Here is a 21,113-nt window from a genome sequence, read left to right on the forward strand (position 1 = left end):
CCCTGTTAAATATATTATTAATTAGCGCTAACAATTTGGTTCCTGATTGAACATGAAAATCACATATAATATGCCTTCTCATCCACGACATGAACAGGTATGATTGGTAGGACCTGATTGAAAACATCTAAAAGTCTTTAAGTACATCAAGTTTCCTGATGTATTTCCTAATTGAAGAACTCCTCTTGCATGGATAGGACCAATGTATCAGGACAAGTAATGGCTTTTCCAATTGATGAAGCTGTGCTGATTGGCTTTTCCAATTGATGAAGCTGTGCTGATTGGCATATTTACGCATGTTCAAAGCATCATTATGACTCATTACAGACGTGGTAAGTTTTTTTTTTAATTGATTATTATTTCATGAATCTTCAATACGTTATGAAATAAAAGATTCTATGAGGTAAAGTGTAAAAGATTTAATTGATTATTATTTCATGAATCTTCGAGACGTTATGAAATAAAAGATTCTATCAGGTAAAGAGGTAAAAGTGTAAAAGAATTATCTCAACTTAATAACTTAAAATATTAAATAAAATTTTAGTATATAATTTATATTATTCTTTAACACACCTCCTCAAATCAAAATACTTATTCTTTAACACACCTCCTCAAGTCAAAATACTTATTCTTTAACACACCCTTATATTATTCTCTAATATATCCCCTCAAATGAAAATACTTTGAGCTTGAAATTTGTACAGACCAACATTATTTTGTGTTTAATTTTTATTAAATAAATAAAAAAAGATGATATTCGAACTCGTGACTGCTTAGACATTAAGACTCTGATACCATATCAAAAAATCATCTCAACCTAATAGTTTAAGTTGTTAGGTGAAATCTCAAGATATGATTTATATTATTCTTTAACCAAAAAAATATAAAGTGTTTATTATATAGTAAAAGTTGTTTTTTAAAGTATTTGTTGCTTGAAAATATATTTATATAAAAAAAATTTAAATCTTTTTTAATATCAACCCAACATTTCAAAACAGTAAAAAACATAAAAAAATATATAATTTTAAAAACACACCAGTTGCACATATCAAAACAGTAAAAAACATAAAAAAATATATAATTTTAAAAACACACCAGTTGCATTCCCAAAGAAGCTCAAACACTCGACATTCATTACTATGTGATCTTTGATCTGTTTTTTTTTCATGCCTACAGCTCTGAACATTAAATATTTTGCATATATTTCTATTAAGATTAGAGAAGATATTTCACAACATGAAGTGGATTATCATATAGGATGCTAGCTTGAAAATTAAAACCCATTCTTTCCATTTTAGAATAGGTCAGTTGGTGAATCGACCAAGCACCCCAAGTGAAGAACAGGAACAACCCATCGAAGCAGGCAAAGAATAGCATGAGAGGCTGCTCATCTCGACACAAGGAAGAGTCCTTGCATGAGAAATCCCACATTTAATAATATCGCTGAGGCATGCAGCCTTTGATTATGCTCGATATTAAAATGATTGGATCTGAATTGGGTTCATCACATAAAAACGAAGTGATACAGATTTGTCCACATTCAGTGGAGCCGATTTATAGCATGCCTTTTGGATCATAAGGCCATCCCGTTCACCATGAATGGTAGCAAAGAACCCATGGTTAAAACCAGGTGTTGATTAGGGCTTGATCAAGCCGTCGTAACTCCTTGTAAGCGTCTTTCTGCCCTAGCACTCTCATACACAATCATAACCAATAATAATTTAAAAAAATATGGAAAAGAGGATGTAAACATCAAATTATTATTATCAATTAACAAAAAAATAAAAATAAAAGAGGCGGTTGCTTTGACTCCCATCACCTCATATAATATTATTCGTTGTGATATTTTTTTTAATAGAGTTTTTAGTTCTTGAATTCTATATTTTCTTTTTAGAAATGTTACCATTACTTGCAAATATTTTTTTAATACTAGAAGAAATTTGAGTTGATTCATGAGTTAGTCCAAGATATCTATTTAAGTTATACTCTATGAATAAGATAAAGGGACAGCAATTGGAGATCATCAAGTTGAGTAGGATGAATTTGAATGAATTCGTTGAAATTTTAAAAATTTGGCTTCACAAAGCTAATATTTGTTTTTTAAAAGTATAATAGTGATTGCTTTTTATAGTATTTTTCACTTAAAAATATATTAAAATATATTTTTTAAAAAAATATTTTTAATACTAACTCATTAAAATAATATAAAAACATAAAAAAAATAAAATTTTTAAAAATAAAAAAACAAACCGCTCATAATATAATAATTAACAAATTGGAATGGCTGAAATAAATGAATATGGTGTGACTTGCACAAACAAGTCTCTCATGTATTTTTTAAGAACCCTCAAATGCTTAAATTAGTGTGGTCGAGGAAGAGGGTGCCCTTGGTTAGCACATATCATCTAACCTTTCATATTTCCAAGCAATTCTTATTTCAGGGATCTACCACCCAAGTTAAACTCTATATATATGTCAAGGCTTTTGGTTACATGAAGACCACAGATCATCTAACCTTTCATATTTCCAAGCAATTCTTATTTCAGGGATCTACCATCTAAGTTAAACTCTATATGTCAAGGCTTTTGGTTAAATGAAGGCCAATATATAGGACGTAAGAAAAAAAAGAAAAGAAAAAAGCATCCATGTCTAATGTCTTAGCACGTAGGTAGGTCAAATAACGTAATTGAAATTTATTTATTTATTTAATATATTTATTTATTATTAATATGAGTATTTACATCAAGTTATGCATATCTTAATTAATCTCGTGATTCTGAAGTTAATAATTATATAAGCTTTTAGTAGTCTTAAAATTTATAAAACTCAATCTTGTGATTTTTAAAAAGTAAATTTAAAATTTAATTAGTTATATCCCATAATTACTGTAGTTTTTTAAGGAACGCTTGTGATTTTTAAAAAGTAAATTTAAAACTTAATTAGTTAAATCCCATAATTACTATAGTTTTTTTAAGGAATGGGGTTGGTTGGCAAGTGCATTTAGTATCCTTTCTACATTGAACATTTCAAAATCCCTAGATAGATGATGTATGATTATAATTCAAATTGTAAAGGAATTGTAGCCATACGTTCTTTTTTCATGCATTTAATTTGGATTGTGATATGTAGCTGTCATTGCAAGAAGATATAGATTGCATAATGGAACTCAGCCCTTACTAACATCATAGCATGCGTACAATACAAGCATATAACCATGAAAAAAAAAAGCTTCACTTTCAGGTCATTAATGCTATCAAATTAAATTGTGGTTTTTAGGTTCTAGGACGTGCTCAAATGTTCAACCTTGCTCTCAAGGTTGTCTATAAGAGGCCAATTGCTAGCCCTGATTATGCTCAAAAGATAGAGAGTTGATAGTTGAGATGAGTGGAGTTAGCTGCCCAAGCAGTGTCAGCTCGGCCATGCCTAAAGACTTGAGGCCTCATGGGTATAACCAGCATCAGGCAAGCAAAAGAGGCACCTGCTCTTGCTTCCAGATGCCACTGCATTACCCAAGGTACAAGAAGTCTGACTACGAGACCATGCCTGAGTGGAGATTGGACTGCTTGTTGAAAGAGTACGGGCTGCCTGCTATTGGAGATGCTAACCAGAAGAGGAAGTTTGCCATGGGAGCCTTCCTTTGGCCTTCAGAGAATGAGTGAAAGTCCTCGATTTGATGGTGATCATCAAATTTCTGCACATGCTATCATGTTGTACGTAACTCAGTCTATGTAATGCATTGTAGTAAGAAAACCATGTATTAAATAATTATTAGCATGTTTACGAAATCCATATCTTAGTTTTAACTGTTTTTTTCCAATTAAATATATTGAAGATTGCCGTTAAGTTGATAGATCAACTGGTATTCATGTCTCATTCTTCCTTCTTCCTTGTAACAAAATATATATATATAGGACAAATCCAACTCGCAGTCTCTAAAATTGACCTAGAAAGCTCTAGAGGCTTTGTTCTGCTAAATTCTAGAGGTTCACCAGGGTGAACATCTCGCTGACGGGTACGTTGACCCTGTTGAAGCACGGGAGAAACTCAAAGAATAGCATCCACAAGGCATAATCGAACCTCCTCGTCTCGCTATAATAAAAGGGGTCATTGTATTAAAAAATACCACATGTAATAATAATTGTATTATGTGGTTAACTAATAAAATTAATTATAGACACGAAGTTATTATGCAGTTCATAAGTCAATATATATATATTACTCTTGAGGTGACAAGCTCAGAAGATTTCTTAGTGATTTTTCCCTCAATAGTAAACTAAGAACCATTGCATTGCGATTTTAATATGATAGCTTGGCACATATCCTATATTTGAACGTTCCTTAAATTTGATATATAAACCATCAATCTTGTGTTGTTTGTCTCGGGGTAAATTTGGAATTAGTTGGGAAAGCAATTTTTCCCCTTCTCAATCAGTCATAAATTTGCTATTATAAGTTTTATAATCAATAGTTCCATGAATTCAACAAGAGGCCAGGATGCAGTCACTATAAAATTTATTTGTAAATATGATTAATAAATACATTTAATATCAAATTAAAAATGAGTGAAATTTTCAACAAAAATTTTTAACACGGAAAACTAACTTGATTAAAAAAATTAAAAATTAATTTTAAAAAACCCATATGTTTTATGAAATTCAAAATTCTCTATTCACTTCTAAAAAATAAACGATTATCTTATAGCTTATATGATGAGATATTGATAGGTTAAAGATAATTCTATAAAGCACCAAAACTTTTAGAAGAGAGAGACTCTTAAGTAAAATAGGGTTTGGATGGAAGTCACGCAAGCACACTTACATTGTTTGGTTAGACATGACACGGGTTTAGGTTTTGGATTCAAGGTTTGCTGTGAAATAATTTTTAAGCACCATAAGGATTTTTGAACTTTTCTTGACCTCATTTATTCTAGAATACTTTTTTTTTAAGTTTATGTTCTAGTTTTTCCTTCTACTTTAAAACTTGGGGTCTGTTATTTTATAAAAGGATTTTGAGTCATATTTTTTAGAGTTTATGAAACTTGTTTTGTAGTACAACTAAATAAGGTGACGATATTAATTAGAATCTTGATGAGAAACTAATTTTAACCATTCATTTACATTGCAAGAAAGCAATAAAACTTTAAAAACAAAATGATTGATAATTGACAATAATTAATCTTTATCTAAATCAAATTCTAAGTGCTTAAGCAAGTGTTTTTTTTAACAATCTAGTTTAGATTTTGTTTATCCAAATTTTTTCAAGCATGCTTATTAATTAATTATGTTTAAATGTTTTAGTTTGATCATGTGATTATAGAATTGTTCAACAAACTTGTATTTTTGCTAGAACATATTTAGTTTACGTTTAGGATTATACTTTAATTACAATCAATATAGTGATTATTGAAACTTTACACTGTTTAGTACTATGCTATGTATGTTCTTAACAGTAGCATATATAATCAACAATATTTAGTTATAATTCACATGCAATTCTTTTATTTTTAAATCAAACAAAAAAATAATCTGAATGAGATGCTAGATTCCATTATTCATGAGATAAATAGTTCTTGAAGCATCAACAGGGAAGAAGAAATTCCGATGAAAGTTGTCATATTCAATGATACAGAGTGCTACGTGTGCAATTTGGTTACAGTAGGTTCCTAATTGAATGTGGCAATAACTAGTGCCCTCTGCTCCACGGCAGGAACATAGCAGTGGAATGGATGAATATGCAATAAAATAAATAGTTCTTGTAGAACATGTATCCTTCCCCGCAGATGCTGACTTGAATTTCATGCATCTGTCATTTTCCATGATGTTTTTGCTGTCTGAATTCTCTTGCTATATCCTATATATCCAAGCAAGCAATCAGGCACTAGCTAGAATAATATCTTACTTTTATTTTTGTCTGATCAATGTGATTAATAGGATGAAGTAATGCAAGACAAATAAAATCAAGTTTATTAACTGTTCCTGATTGAAGTCCACTTGCATGGTGGGTGTCTAATGCTAGCCGTAGTAATATTAATATTCCATGTGAACCCATGAAATCTTTTGAGTTAAAGAGAGTTTTTTATATGTTATTAAAATTTTAATAATCAAGTGATAAGAACTTTTAATCTCGCCGCTTTTTATTTTTTCTAACTAAACTAAAGTTTCAAGTTTAAAAAAAAAAAACATTTTATCTAATTAAACTAATAAAAATAAATACAAGATTAATAGGTAAAGCATAAATTTTAAATCTAAAAAATTTTAAATTAAAAGAATATATATATGTTGGAGGCTAACATGATATCATTTCTGAAACCTAATCTAATAATAAGTAATATAAAATTACTCAGTGAGCTTTTTTTTATGAAATTAGTATTTTAAGATATTTATATTATTATAAATTTAATTCCTGCCATCTCATTCTTCAAATTAATTAAATGTTTTCTTAAAATGTTTTTACTTGAAGAAATTATGTTAGTGATTAATATAAAAGTATTTATAGTTAAAATTTTCCCAGCAACCTAATCTTCTATATAAAATTGGTTAAGCTTGTTTATTTTTTTTAAGAATTCATATAAATTATAATACCATGTTGATTTTGTGATTCACTAATAAAGGCTGATCATGCATTCAAAAGATGGGTAATTTTTTAACATTGGAAGTCGCTTTTCCTGGCTGGATTTGGCAATGTTTGTGGTTTATCATCTCTCCTCTTGTTGATTCAATCCCCGCTTTCAAAATTCTTGAAAAAGACTCAGGTTAAACATTACCTAGAAAACAACATCAATCTATATGTATAATAATTAATTAAGGTTGCTAGGCACGAACGGCCATGATTAATCAGCACCACTTCATACATATAATTAACAACTCTTATGAATATTGACAATTAATGGAGGTGATGTACCTTTAGCTGCCGCTGGGTTTTATTAATTGTTGAGATGGACCAGTGCTGATGATCTCGAATAAGGATCGATGCATTAATTATTTTTTATTGATTTATAGGTAGCTAGGAGGTCCGTTCGTTCACATGGTGATCGATGCAAACTTAATTAGTCTCTTGTCAGCAAGCAACCACTGATTATTTATTTTTTTTATTTATGTGGATACATAGGTCAGTTACACGCACTAATAATTTGTATAACTCACTTAACAAGTCTAATAAACAAATAAAACACCACCGAAATACCACTGATCTTTGCTAGTAAAGGGAGTGAGTCATGGCGGCCTTGAACACTACAATATTTCATACACCAATCAGTAGCCAATCTGGAAAACCTTCTTCTTGCAGCATGCCATATGTATGGATTAAACCAATTTTATAAGAGATTCACTATCATATACATAATAATAATATAATACTGGAGTCTATTACACTATTGAAATAGATAAATACCTATCTCCGTCACGCAACGTTGTGACTTAAATAAAAAATTAAATATGAAAAACAATATTAAGTTTGATATTATTATTAAAATTTAATTTTTTTAAAATTAAATTATATAAAAATTATTTTTATATAATTGATTTAACTTGAAAGTTTAACGATAACTCTAACAATTGATAAAAAAAAAAAAACATGAATTGATTTTTAAAAAAAAATAAGCAAGGATCCAGCACAAATCAAATAGCCTTAACTCTACCACTCTCTCCGACCCTTCCCGCTGTAGTTAAGACCAGACCAGTCACGCTGTGAGGGGCTTCTGGTACAGAAATGAACCTCGATGTGCTAAGGGCTTCTAGTACAAGTTTTGTTGTGGCCCAAAGCATAGGCTTGGCTTAGCTGTTGTCGAATTCATGCCTCGGCTTTTTGGTCTTCCCATGGCCCGATCGCACTTCCCCCTTCAGGGTAAAAGGAGCGACCGACGGTTCGGGTTAGGTAGAAAGAAAGAAGAAAGATTAAGCCTGAGATCTAATATTTGTGTCTTGTTATTAGTTTAATGGAGAAGTGGTGTGTGGTTATCCAATTAATTCATTTGTTAAGGTGCTCTAAATATAGGCCAAAATCTATAAACCTCCCACGTACTACGGTAGCTACTCCTAAATATATCTTTACATTATATTTTTTTTGTTAATAATAAATAAAAAAGATTAAATATATTTATATACACACACACTACAAGGATGGCATCTTCAAGTACTTTGAAAATACAAAGAGACGCATTTCTTTTGTTTTTTGGAATAAACAAATAATGTTTCCTCACATTAGAAGATTAAATATATTTACGGTCAATTACAAAATCACCCTTCGTAAGCAAGGAAAATCTTTTCAAATTAGGAATGCTAGTTGGCAATGGCTGTCGTGATTAGGTAATAGTGATTTCCAAAGATGCTCCAAAATCAGAATCTTCGGTGGCATTTGCTGGCTCCAGTATAAGATTCTGAAGGTATAAACTCACTTGTTTATTCCAAACAAGCCCCAATGCCACCATTTAAACCGAAATTGCAACCGCTTCCACTGTATTTTTGTTAGATATTTAATATCAATCATGGCATTTCATTGCCAGAAATTTTATGCTGCTAAGCTGTATCTTGTAAACTAGCGGTATTTTATAAGTTAATTATTGAGTGATAAATTAATGTGTCATTTTATTAATTCAATTAATAAAAAAAATTTAATTTTAAAAGGTGTAATTCAACTAATTAAGCTTTTTAAAAATTAACCGTTTGAATCCCATAAATTTTAAAAACACTAGAAATTTATATAATTATTAATTTTAAAATCTGTAAAATTAATCGAGATGTGTACAAACTAGTCCGAATAATTATATTAATCTAAAAAAAATTTAAAAATCATTAATTTTGTCCAACTTTCCATGTAGAAATAAAAAGAAAATCAAATGGAAGTAATCACTCTTTCAGGGAAGCAAATTGTTGTAATTGTTATTTTTTTAAGTAAAGTAATCATAATGACCCCCAATTATTACATAGAAATAAAAAATATTATCTCCTGCTACTTGTATTGCTAATTTCTTTCTTCTTCTTCTTTTTTAATGAACAAGTTTTGAATTAAAGGCTGTATTGCAATATGCAATAAGTTGGATTAATTCCAACATGGTATAGAATGATATATAGTTTTAATTTATTTATTTTAAAATAAGAACTGTGTCGGCTGGGACAAGAGTCCTAATATATTTTTTAATAAAAAAATTCTAAAAAAAACTTGAACATGTCTAATTAGTTTTTTTTTTCAAAAACATACATAATTTTTAATTCTTGGATGTGGCTGGAGTTTTGTCAATGCATTTTACAGGTCAGATTCTATGGTAAGTTGCCCTTATTATTGCCAGCTGTGATCATGATCATGCCCAAATTAAACTCAGAATATGTTGTTTTAGATTTATTTTAAAATATTTCTAGTTATTTTTAGATTTTTTCCTTGATTAGATTTCAAAATTTTGTTATGTTTAAATTTCATTTACTAGGTTAGTTTTAGCTAATTTTTCAACATTTTGTACGTTATTTTTCCGAACATAGAATATATACATTATTCAAGATTGTTATTGTTGACATTCAAAGCTTATCTAATAATAATAAATATATAAAACTTTGGAAAATAATTTTAAAAGATTAATTTTCATGAAACAAGCATGATGAGGGTTTATTATCTAGATTTTATATATTTCAAGAAAAAATGCTGTTGAAAGGTGTAATTTTTTTATAAAAAAAAGTATGCTCGTGCTATTTTTTTTTTAAAATCATCTGTGTTAATTTTGAAGAAATAGCCTTGTTCAAATCGTTTGGGCGGCTTTCTATTTGTCGCTGGAAACTAACGTCTCTACACATGGCTATATCCTCTTTCTCCTACCGAAACAGGCGCCTGGACCCCACACTCCTTTGCTTACCGTCTTACCGGCTTAACCGGTTTCGTGGCAACTATATAAGCCTCGTCAGGATCGAATCAGCAACGGAAACATTATCAAATCATTCATCCATTTTATTCTTGCCCTGAAAAAGGCACTAACCTCTCTCTCTCTCTCTCTCTGCGCCTGCTCTTCATAACCGCAGACTCTTGAGAGGTTGCAGTGAGAGAAATCAAAAGAAAAGGGAAAAATGGCTGGTGTTTCCAGGGTTGTTGCAGCTGTAGTTGCTCTTCTTGTTGTTTTTGCCATCGTTTTGCCCATTGCTCAGGCCCAAGCTCCTTCCCCTGCCCCAACCAGTGATGGTAAAGATTCAAAACTCTCTTTCTACGTTCTTGTTTATATGTGTTTTTTAGCCTTTTAAGATGGTAAATCTCGGATCCATGAGAACCCGGTTTTCTTTACACACACGCGCACACACACACACAATGTTTATAGATCTGGTTATTGGTAATGTTTGGCTTATAATGCTGCAATTTAGTTTTTATGTTAATTATTCACTTAATAAAAGTTGTTGTGGTCCCGTGTCCAGAAGAAAAGGAAAAGGAAGCTGATAGATTGAGATAGAGATGAAATGGAGATTTAGTTTCAGAATTGTCAATGCAAAAATTTTGTATGTTTTGGGAAATGGGATTGTCAAATTCTTTTACCGCAGGAGTGCTGTGGATATTTTCTTGAAAGTGTGATTCAGTTTTGAGCTTGTAGGAATTTATTTATTGGGTGATTTAGGTGAATAAATGGTACAGGAAGTTATTGGAACCAATTGTTTCTTTAAAAAAAAAAAATTGTTGGAATTAATTAGTACTATTTGTTGGTTGCAAGCATCTGTACGTGTTAAGGAAAATGAGATTGAATTATGATGCATTTGGCTCTTGCATTGAAGTTGTTTAGCAACAATGATTTATGGTCATGGTTGATAGGAAAAAAAATTGTTCTTTAAAAAAAAAAGTTGTTCTTGAACAAAACTCACAAAAATTAAAATGTCCGTACTCTGTATCAAGGTTCCAGTGCAATTCTTCTTGAATCTTGCCTTAAAAGGAAAAAAATTGTTTCAAAAAATAAAATGATATGGAGGAACATGGATTCGATCTATGGCTTTGTCCAAGAATTAATGGGAGCTTTTGTTTTTAATCAGGGACATCAATTGACCAAGGCATTGCATATGTGCTGATGTTGGTGGCACTAGCACTCACGTACCTCATTCACGCGGCAGACTTGTCCCTCAGCTTCTGAATTGGTTCAAATTTGGAGGAGGTAGAATAGGGAGAGGTTGGGGCGGGTTAGATACTGGGAATGGTGTGAATACATCTTTTATTTTCGTCTGTGATCAAGGTCTTGTTTTGTATGATCAAGGGTCTTGATTTGTATGAACAGAGTGTTTCTGACTTGTGAGGACGAATTTGTTGTTATTGGGATTTGTGGTTGTTGCTCATGCCATCTTGTTCGGAGACACCCTAGCTCATGTCTTCCTTTGTTTCCATTTACCCCGAAAGATGATTCAATTTCTTGCTTTTTCACATTTCTTATTCCATAAATGCTTCATTGCAATTTCGCATGTGAGGGATTCTGTAAACATAGCATGCATATCCACCAGCGTCTAAAAAAAAACAAGCAGGCTACAAAATTACAGCCTGCTTCAACTACTGTGTATGCGTGACAGGACAATGATCACTCATGCATGCTAGCCGTTGCATTTTTGTGGGAGAGAATAGTTGCTGGTAAAAGGTAGCTGTAAGGTAAAAAATTGATGATGGCCTCTATCATCTCCTAGTTTTGGGTTAAACCATAGCAGATGGAGACTTTTTAGGCTGTCCATTCTTATGCCATCTATTTATACCAAGGCACGTTGCTATTCAATCTGTGCTTTTAAAATTTTTAATTTTTTCAATGTTTTGTTTCAATATTATGATATTAAAAATAATTTTTTTTAAAAAATATATATTATTTTAATATATTTTTAAATAAAAAATATTTTAAAATACAACTTTATCATTTATTATCAAAACCGTATTTAACATCCAGTTAAAAAATATTATTTTATTGAATTTTTATGCACCATTACTCTTTACTGTAATTCAATTTTAATCGATGAAGCAATACTGACGAGGTGTTGACAAAAAAAGGCTAGCACCCCATATAATTTATTATTTTAAAGTATGGTTATAATTACTTTTAAAAATATTTTTTATTTAAAAAAATATATTAATAATATTTTTTTATTTTAAAAAAATTATTTTTAAAATTAATACATCAAAATAATTTAAAAACATAAAAAACATATTAATTTAAAAAAATATTTAATTTTTTTTCAGAAATACTTTTAAAACATAGTCTCAAACGCCCTTCTTTGCCTCGGAATTGTTAGCACTGTTTGCCATCAACCAAAACACCATTTCAAATTGCTCTCATTGTTCTATTCTTCCTTCTCTTTTTTAATTCTGATTTTCTTTTATGAAATATCATACACGACAAATGAAAAATGCAACAAAGCATAACAATTGATAAAAGATGGAAGAACAGAAGGTTGGGGACAAAAACCTCAGATTTCGAAGGAACAAACGACGAACGACACTCTCAATCTTGAAATGACTAAACCAAGAGAGACTCAATCCAAATGAAATAGAAAAACCTAACAAGTCTTTAATTGAATAAAGAAGTTTCTAATTTCACTGCTAAATAATAAATACTGATATTCCCAAGTAACAAAATCTAGAGTCCATCTATTTATACCAAGGCACGTTGCTAATTTTTAATTTTTTTTAATGTTTTGTTTTAATATTATGATATTAAAAATAATTTTTTAAAAAATATATATTATTTTAATATATTTTTAAGTAAAAATTATTTTAAAATTCTTATACTATCTATTTATACCAAGGCACGTTGCTATTCAAATTTCAAACTATGCTTTTAAAATTTTCAATTTTTTTAATGTTTTGTTTCAAATATTAAAAATATTTTTTAAAAAAAATATATTATTTTAATATATTTTTAAATAAAAATTATTTTAAAATACAACTTTATCATTTAATACCTAAACCTTGTTTAACATTCTAGTTAAAAAATATTATTTTTTAAAATTTTTATATAATTCAATTTTAATCGGTTAATACTGATGAGGTGTTGACAAAAAAAGGTTAGCATCCTATGTTATTAGAGACTCGTCAATTAGAAACATTACCTCCAGAAACATTACCTCACATTACCTCCTTTAACTTTTAACTTTTATGCATGCAGAGTATTGTTGTGATTATTTTTTAAAATATTTTATATTTAAAAAAATATATTAATAATATTTTTTTATTTTTTAAAAATTATTTTTAAAATCAGTACATCAAAATAATTTAAAAACATCAAAAACATATTAATTCAAAAAAAATTCAATTTTTTTTTCAAAATTACTTTTCTAACACAATCCCAAAACACCCTTCTTTGCCCGGAATTGTTAGCACTGTTTGCCATCAACCAAAACACCATTTCAATTTGCTCTCATTGTTCTATTCTTCCTTTTCTTTTTTAATTCTGATTTTCTTTTATGAAATATCATACAAGACAGATGAAAAATACAACAAAGCATAAGAATTGATATAAGATAGAAGAACAAAAGGTTGGGGACAAAAACCTCAGATTTTGAAGGAATAAACGCCGAACGACACTCTCGATCTTGAAAAGACCAAACCAAGAGAGACTCAATCCAAATGAAATAGAAAAACCTAACAAGTCTTTAATTGAATAAAGAAGTTTCTAATTTCACTGCTAAATAATAAATACTGATATACCCAAGTAACAAAATCTAGAGTAGCCATCCAGCATCAAAATTCCTAAATAAATAAATATTAATTTCCATTGTAGCCCATCATTCTCCACCAAGCTTAATAACCTAAAAAATGCAGAAAATTGGGTTTTGCATTAATCTGCAGCATCCCGAAAATTACATGTCGGCTTTCTAACGTCCAAATGGATTCCCAGTCCAAATCAAGTGAAGGTAACCGTTTTTGATAGGTTATAACGTTTTGTAACAGTAACACTAGAAGATAGCCATCAGGCCTTCACAATGGAAGGAGAGAAAGCAAGTACCTCAACACTAAATATATGAATAGACCTCAGACAAAAATCCCACCAGGCCACCAGCACAGAATCTCAATTAAGATTTCTTGAAGACTGAACTTGCTTCCTGCTGGTCCTGATCAGCTAGCGAGAACTTCTTCACTTTCTGTACAAAAGCATCGCTCATGAAGAACAGTTTAAGAAGGAAAGACTTTAGCACATAAATGTACAAGAAATCTTTATAATCCCGTAAACCATTTGAACAGTCATAAAATAAGGTCACTGACTAGGACGAGTTGTGCCAAAGACGTGTGATTGTTTATGAGTAAATTGCTTCTATAAGTCCCAGGTTGAGCATTTTTATGAGTTTTAACCAGCTCAAAGTTTGATTTTCAAGTACTTTTGAAGGCTTCATCAACATTTGAGCATGATAGTCTTGAAGCAAGAATTCATGGTCACTAAGTTATATTTTGCTATCTATACTGTAATACCCAGTTTCATTAGTAACCCTCTATAATAATACATTAGGCCTTGAAGCTATATAGCATCTTTTCTGCACCTCGCCAGATGCCAAATCAAGAAGACGAACATCTCATCATGGCAAATTCGAATCACGCAACCATTATTCCCATGGAATTTCTTTACAAAGTGAAATCTCTAACCTTATAGTGAAAAATCCAGGGAAAACCTAAAGATCAATGAATTTTTTATCTGCCCTGCCCTTTCAAGATATCCAAGTATCATACCCAGAGAGAACAAGGGAAATCAGATCTTAACATTAACTAGATTGAACCAGGAAAGCAAAGCCAATGCTCTCAAGACCAATCAGAGGCCACATTTCCACCCTTCTGCTATTAACAGACAGGATAGCAGAAGCAACACGATGATTTGTGAAAAAAGGGTTCAAATCCATATAAGAAATTGAAGAATGAAAGAAGATATAATGCAAGACTTAGTGAAAGGGAAGTATCATCAGTAGCAAACTTGACATAGAGAAAAGCTTATTGCTCAACCCGGTAACATATAGTTTCTCCCAGTTCAAGGCAAGAAAGCTTCAAAATCAAGTGTAATGCTCACAGTTTAATCCTCATTTCCAAAATAAAATCATCAACTCAAAATCCCACAAAAATAAAGCTCCAAACAACTCCAAAGTTACAATGTTTTTTCACCTTTGAAGAATACATCTTCAAATCTGCCTCATTTCTATCAAAATTTTATATACCAATTCTCCACAAATAAAATCACCAAAAATCTCAAGTCCTTTCTATGAAAGGATAATCAATTTGACAATTGACCCGATACCAACAACTATACTGACAATGATGGACACAATTCTCCACATCCAAAACCCATATGTAAAATAGAATAATAATAATAAATAACATCACAGAAATAAGAGCTAAAACACACCTTATCGAGAACACACTCTCTCAAAGTTTGCAAGAGACGGACACATTTGTCTTGATCATAAGGCGACTGGGCTACACAGTTTAACAGATTCAGTGCTTCCTCTGCACACACGGGCTTTGCACGCGCTTCCTCCATTTCTTGTTTTCTTTATAAAAAATTTGAGGGTTTTGGTGAAGTAGGATACACCCTGTCAAGGTTAACTTTCCTCTTTTTGGACTTTGAACCTGCAGCTTTGTTCTCGAGAAGACTTTTTTCCTTTTTTAAGGAAAAAAACCACTTTGGGACAGCCTCCCGCCCGCGGCTTCAAGAAAACAGTCGGTTTCTCGAATGTTGCTGAAAACAGGCTTATAATGCAGAGGCCAAGTCGAGGTGTTTTTTGATGGGCCTAGGTTTGATTCCCATAATCAAACGGGATTTTAAAATGGGCTTTAAATCTTTAAAATGTTCCTCTGATTAGGAGAAGGAAAACAGCCCAAATGTTGCTGTTACAAAATGAATCCAAAAATAGGCCCATCACTGAATATTACATTAGATGAGACTAGTTCACTAGCCCAACAACACGATTATCGTATATTGAAGCGAAGGGTTGGGAAACCAAGCATGGAAACCTTTTTTTTTATTATTTCTTTTTTCTTTTTTTCAGACACCCTAATAATCTATTGGATTAGTGAGCTGGGGACAAAAATCACGGCCCAAATCCAAGCAGACGGTCCAAATAATGCTTTATATTTAGAGTTGTTTGAAGAATTGATTCTTAGGTGTGCATAAGGCACCTGTCATGTATCTTAAACTCATCTTATTTTTGCCACTTGAACCGGCAATAATGGGACGATTGGCAGGTTGGAACATAATATTTTAATTTTAAAAGGTTGTGTGAAAAAATAATCAATCTTTTTTGAAATCTCTAAATAGATTTTTTATTATTTTTGAAAAGATAGAGGGACTAAGCTTGATCACTAATCGGTGAAATACTAAGATAATTTCACAAACTTTCTTCCAAAAACTGTCATAGGGTGGAGCAGAGATGAGCAATATAGTAGGTGAGAGAAGAGAGAGGCAAGATTAGCAATGTAACCATCTGGCCTTTCATGGTCTGTTAATGGGCTTAGTGTATGAAGTCTTGTTACGTAGACTTGTTTTTATGTTGTGTAGCTATTAACACTAACTTATATCAGGTATGCTTTCCATACAATTTTTTGGTATAATGTATTACAAACAGGGGATGGACAAATTTGAAAAAAAAAATTGTTTATAATTTTTTTTGATGTTTTTAGATCGTTTGATATATTGACAGTAAAAAATAATTTAAAAAAACAAAAAAATTCTAAAAAACAACAGCTAATCAAAGTAAAAGAAGTGATTCCTGGTTGAAACAAAGGAATAGCAATATTTTATTTCCTGTTGAAAGGTTGTTGGAAACATTATCATACGATCACAGATGTTGAGTTCGTGAAATTCCAGAGGCCTGCATAGGTACTTGGTAAGTGGCACAAGAAGTGCATGCTCGAGAAGAGTGCATGCATTTATATCATCCAGCACAGTTCATGAGATACCATAAATACCATGTATCTACCTGCGCGCATACACTGCACCACTTGCATATATCCATCTTTCATCTCCACTCAAATTTGTTCTCTTCACTTGAATTTGACACCTCCTGCCTAGCTACTTTACCACCCACGACATTGCATCCTGGCTTCTTTTATTTCAATTTGAGAAACTTGACTGCCACGCTTATACCCAACTGGGTGTCTGTACTGCTGGAGGAAAGGGAACGATGGGATTTTTATGCAGAAAGAAAAAAACCCATAAAAATTTCACGTGACCACCTCACCCTGAGGATTGAGCACGGCTCGCTAATTGAATGCGGTTTTGCCCTCTTGTTTCCTCGTCTTTAAAGGGGATGTTGAAGGTAACGTGATGAACACTATTAGTCATCCAACAGAGCTCCTTGTGTAACCCAGGCCGATACATGACGGGAATTCTTAGACCCTTTTTATAGCAATTTAATTAGCAGGGCGTGTTCATTCATGAGAGAGAGCACGTAGCGTCTGGGTTTTCATGTGTTGGATTCCTGGTTTTACTAATAAAATAAAATGGCTCCCTCTGAAAACTTATTTACAAATCCTCGATGCGATCGTGTTTCCCTCCTTAATATTTACAAATTCTTTTGTGTTCACTTTTTAGAGTTTGGTTTGGTTCAGCACAGTCAACTCTTAGTTTCACATTAAGCAAAACATGGCATTAATATATTCTGTTATTCTTATTAAAAATCAATTTTAACTTTAATCTTTGATATATTTATGATGGAAATCCCTTGATATGTCTATAAACTTAAGAACTATGACATTCCTTGTTTAAGGTATAATTATTATTATTCTCCATATATTCCCATTTCACCACTAAATGTGTTTAGAGTGCGTTTGTGTATGTTTTTACGGTAGTTTTTGTAATTTAAAAAACCTAAGTTTTAAAAAAAATATAATTAGACATTTCACCACTAAATGTGTTTAGAGTGCCTTTGTGTATGTTTTTACGGTAGCTTTTGTAGTTTAAAAAACCTAAGTTTTTAAAAAAATATAATTAGACATGGTTAGTTGGATTTAGATATGTGTTTGATGAAAATTGCAGTTGAGATTTATGTACAACAAAAAAACATAAATAAAATATTTGGTTATGGTTGTTTTTCAAATGTGTTTTTTATTTAAAAATACATCAAAATAATTTATTTTTTTAAATTAAATTTGAAATGCAGTTGTTATGAAACAGTTTTTACATGTTTTTTTAACTGAGTTTCATAAAACTCCATTTGTTTTTGTGTTTTAAAAGCATTTTTAAAAAAAATTGATTTTTTTTATTTTTTTCTTTACTTCAAATTAATTTTTTTATATTTTTAGATCATTTTAATGCCCTTATATAAAAAATAATTTTTAAAAAATAAAAAAATTATTTTGATGTATTTTCAAGTACAAAACACTTTTGAAAAGCAACTATAATCAAACATTTTCTATATTTTTTTTGCTACATATGAACCTTAACTATAATTTTTACTAAATACATATCTAAATCCAACTAATCACACCTAATCATATTTTTAAAAAAATTTATTTTTTTAAAATTATAACCATACAGATTACCATGAAAACAAACAAACAGAATAGTATAACTCTTATCCAGCTCTTATCCAGAATGGAGGGTCCAAATAATCACAAAATGTGGTACTGTGCCAGTAGGGCCACCATATTCAAAACTGTACCATAACAGCAGTGATGGATTAGCCGGACACATTGAATTGTTGTCATGTTATTTTTAAAAAATAAATAAATATTTTTTATATTTTTAAATTGTTTTGAGATATAAAAAAATTAAAAAATTAAATAAAAATTATTTAATATATGTTGAAATTTATTATTAACCTTTAAAAAGAGAAACAAGAGAGCATCATGTTGCCATCCTGCTGCACTGAACGAGGTGATACAAGAAACAAAACTGTTAACCAGAAATGTAAGAAGATCCTCTCAGATTGTTTTCTTTTTGTATGAATCGGCAAAGTTTGGATTTATTTGTCGCCAAATCTATTCAACAATGGATCTGACGTGACCTCCTCCTACACATCCAATAATTTTTTTTATATCTTTTTTGAAAAATTCCAAGTTATATATATATATATATATATATATATAGACAAAGGTAAAGATATTTAATTTTTCATAAAAATATATGCTAAATAAAATATATCCAATAAAAATTTAGAATTTATACATATTTAAAACTTTAAATATATAAAAATATAACTAATATCAAATATAATTTCCACATAAAATTAATAATAAAATCCTAACATGTATATTATGCATGTATTTAAAATTATAACCAAGATTAATTTAAAATTCTAGCATGCATATTAATAATAAAAAAATATACATGTTTAAATTAAAAATAAAAAAAATTACATATTAAAGAACTTCAAAACAATGAAATTTTTGTTATTATTAACGATGAATTTTATTGCTCCTCACTTGCATGACTGAAAAGTTTACATTATATTTCTCAAGATTCCAATAACATTATATCAATAATTGAACTTTTAATAAAAATCTTTGAACTAAAAAATATGTGACTTAAATATTTAGATCTGGAAGAATAACCAAAATATAAAAAAGAGAAGTAAAACAATAAAAATGAGTTGAGGAAGAGTATAAGAATCTAAAAATTTTTAGATTAAAACTCTTCTTTCACCTTATTTTTTTATTTTTTTATAATAAATTTTAAAAATTAAAATGTTAAAGAATTAATTTTTATCATTACTGATATTTCATTAGCCACCATGTGAATCAATAATTAAATCTAAAAAAAAAAGAGTTCTTTGAGCAAAACAATCGAGAGTTTTTTCAAATATTAATTTTCCATCCATAAATAATTTATTCAAATCATGTTAATTAAAACAAATTTCTAATAACCTTCTACATAAATGAAAATTATTTTACCGGTTTGAAAACAACTCAAAAATTTATTGCAAGATACTAATTTGATAAATTATTACACTTGACTTTAAGTTTTTTTCAGTAAAATACTATTAGATTTACTTAGATAAGTAGTAAACATGATATCTTGAACTATTTAGTGTTTTGTGTAAACTAAAATAACAATAATCATATAATTTTTTATCTAAATATTTCTTTTAGTTATTACTATTATGTTTATTTTTATTCTAAATAATTCTTAGATTCATAAATATTTTAAAAAAATTAATTTTCATTAAAATTTTCAAAGAAAAAATCACGTTTATCACTTATATACATGTTATCTTTTATTAAAATTGTTTTGTTATAATCCATTTGATATACTAAAATATAAAAATTATTAACAACATGGATCATCTTTTATCACTCTTCAACGAACATTTATTTTATCAAGAAAATAAACATGCTGCAAGTAAGGTTCTAACTCAGCGATAGAAAAGGTTTGTTCTCTTTCTCCGTAGCTGGATTCGAGCCTTACCATGCATGTCTGTCATCCTTGCCGTGCCTTACTTGTTTACTGGGCTTATAAAATGTTTAATGGGCCGTGAAGATTACTCGTAGTGCGCATAAACTACTCGAACACCCCTTACGCGGTGCCTTACTTGCTCACTAGGCTTATAGAATGTTTAATGGGCCGTGAAGATTACTTGTAGTGCGTATAAACTGCCCGGACACCCTCACATAAATAAATAAATAAATAAAAAGAAAATAAACATGCTGCATAGTAAAAGCAAACATAAAGTCTACTCTGACCTAACCCTTTTTTGGGTTAATACTGCCATGGCAAAAATCTGACTCACTAGAGACACGACCACTAGCCTCCCTGTGCTTGACTGATCACGACTCCGCTAGCTATCTGGTAGGCTGCAGCAGCTGCCATTCCTTACCTGTAGAACCCCCATAACTGTATCCCGGGCTTACCTGCACATCCTACATGCCGTCAATTCTTGTACAGCTTTTTGTTATTTTCCATTTGTTAATGTTTCTTCAAGATCCCCATTTGAATAATTCTTCTTGAAAAAAAAAATGAACATATCCCACGTGTCAAAGTTCAATTAGATGATAGTGAAAGGCAACACGAGAATGAATTATATTGGATTATTAAGATGTTTTTAACCCCAAATCATACCGTGTAGTTCGAGTTTCTTGTATTCAAATTAATTTAGGTTTTTTTTGTTCTCATTTCAATTAATTTTTAAACATTTCATCTATTTTTAAATTATTAAGTTCATGAAAAATTATTTTTCTTGTTGTCTACTCTAAAATTCAATTATAAATGC

At 30.2% G+C, this 21,113-nt stretch overlaps 1 protein-coding gene across 1 annotated transcript; it reads left to right on the forward strand.

The window, feature by feature from the left end:
* The first annotated feature begins 3,223 nt into the window (after positions 1–3,223).
* LOC105124295 (uncharacterized) lies at positions 3,224–3,873 on the forward strand. Its single transcript, XM_011024254.1, has one exon. The coding sequence runs from the start codon at positions 3,381–3,383 to the stop codon at positions 3,657–3,659; it is 279 nt and encodes a 92-aa protein (XP_011022556.1). The 5' UTR covers positions 3,224–3,380; the 3' UTR covers positions 3,660–3,873.
* Positions 3,874–21,113: the final 17,240 nt, after the last annotated feature.

This window comes from Populus euphratica, unplaced genomic scaffold, assembly GCF_000495115.2.
Source record: "Populus euphratica unplaced genomic scaffold, PopEup_1.0 scaffold4.1, whole genome shotgun sequence".
NCBI classification, from domain to species: Eukaryota; Viridiplantae; Streptophyta; class Magnoliopsida; order Malpighiales; family Salicaceae; genus Populus; species Populus euphratica.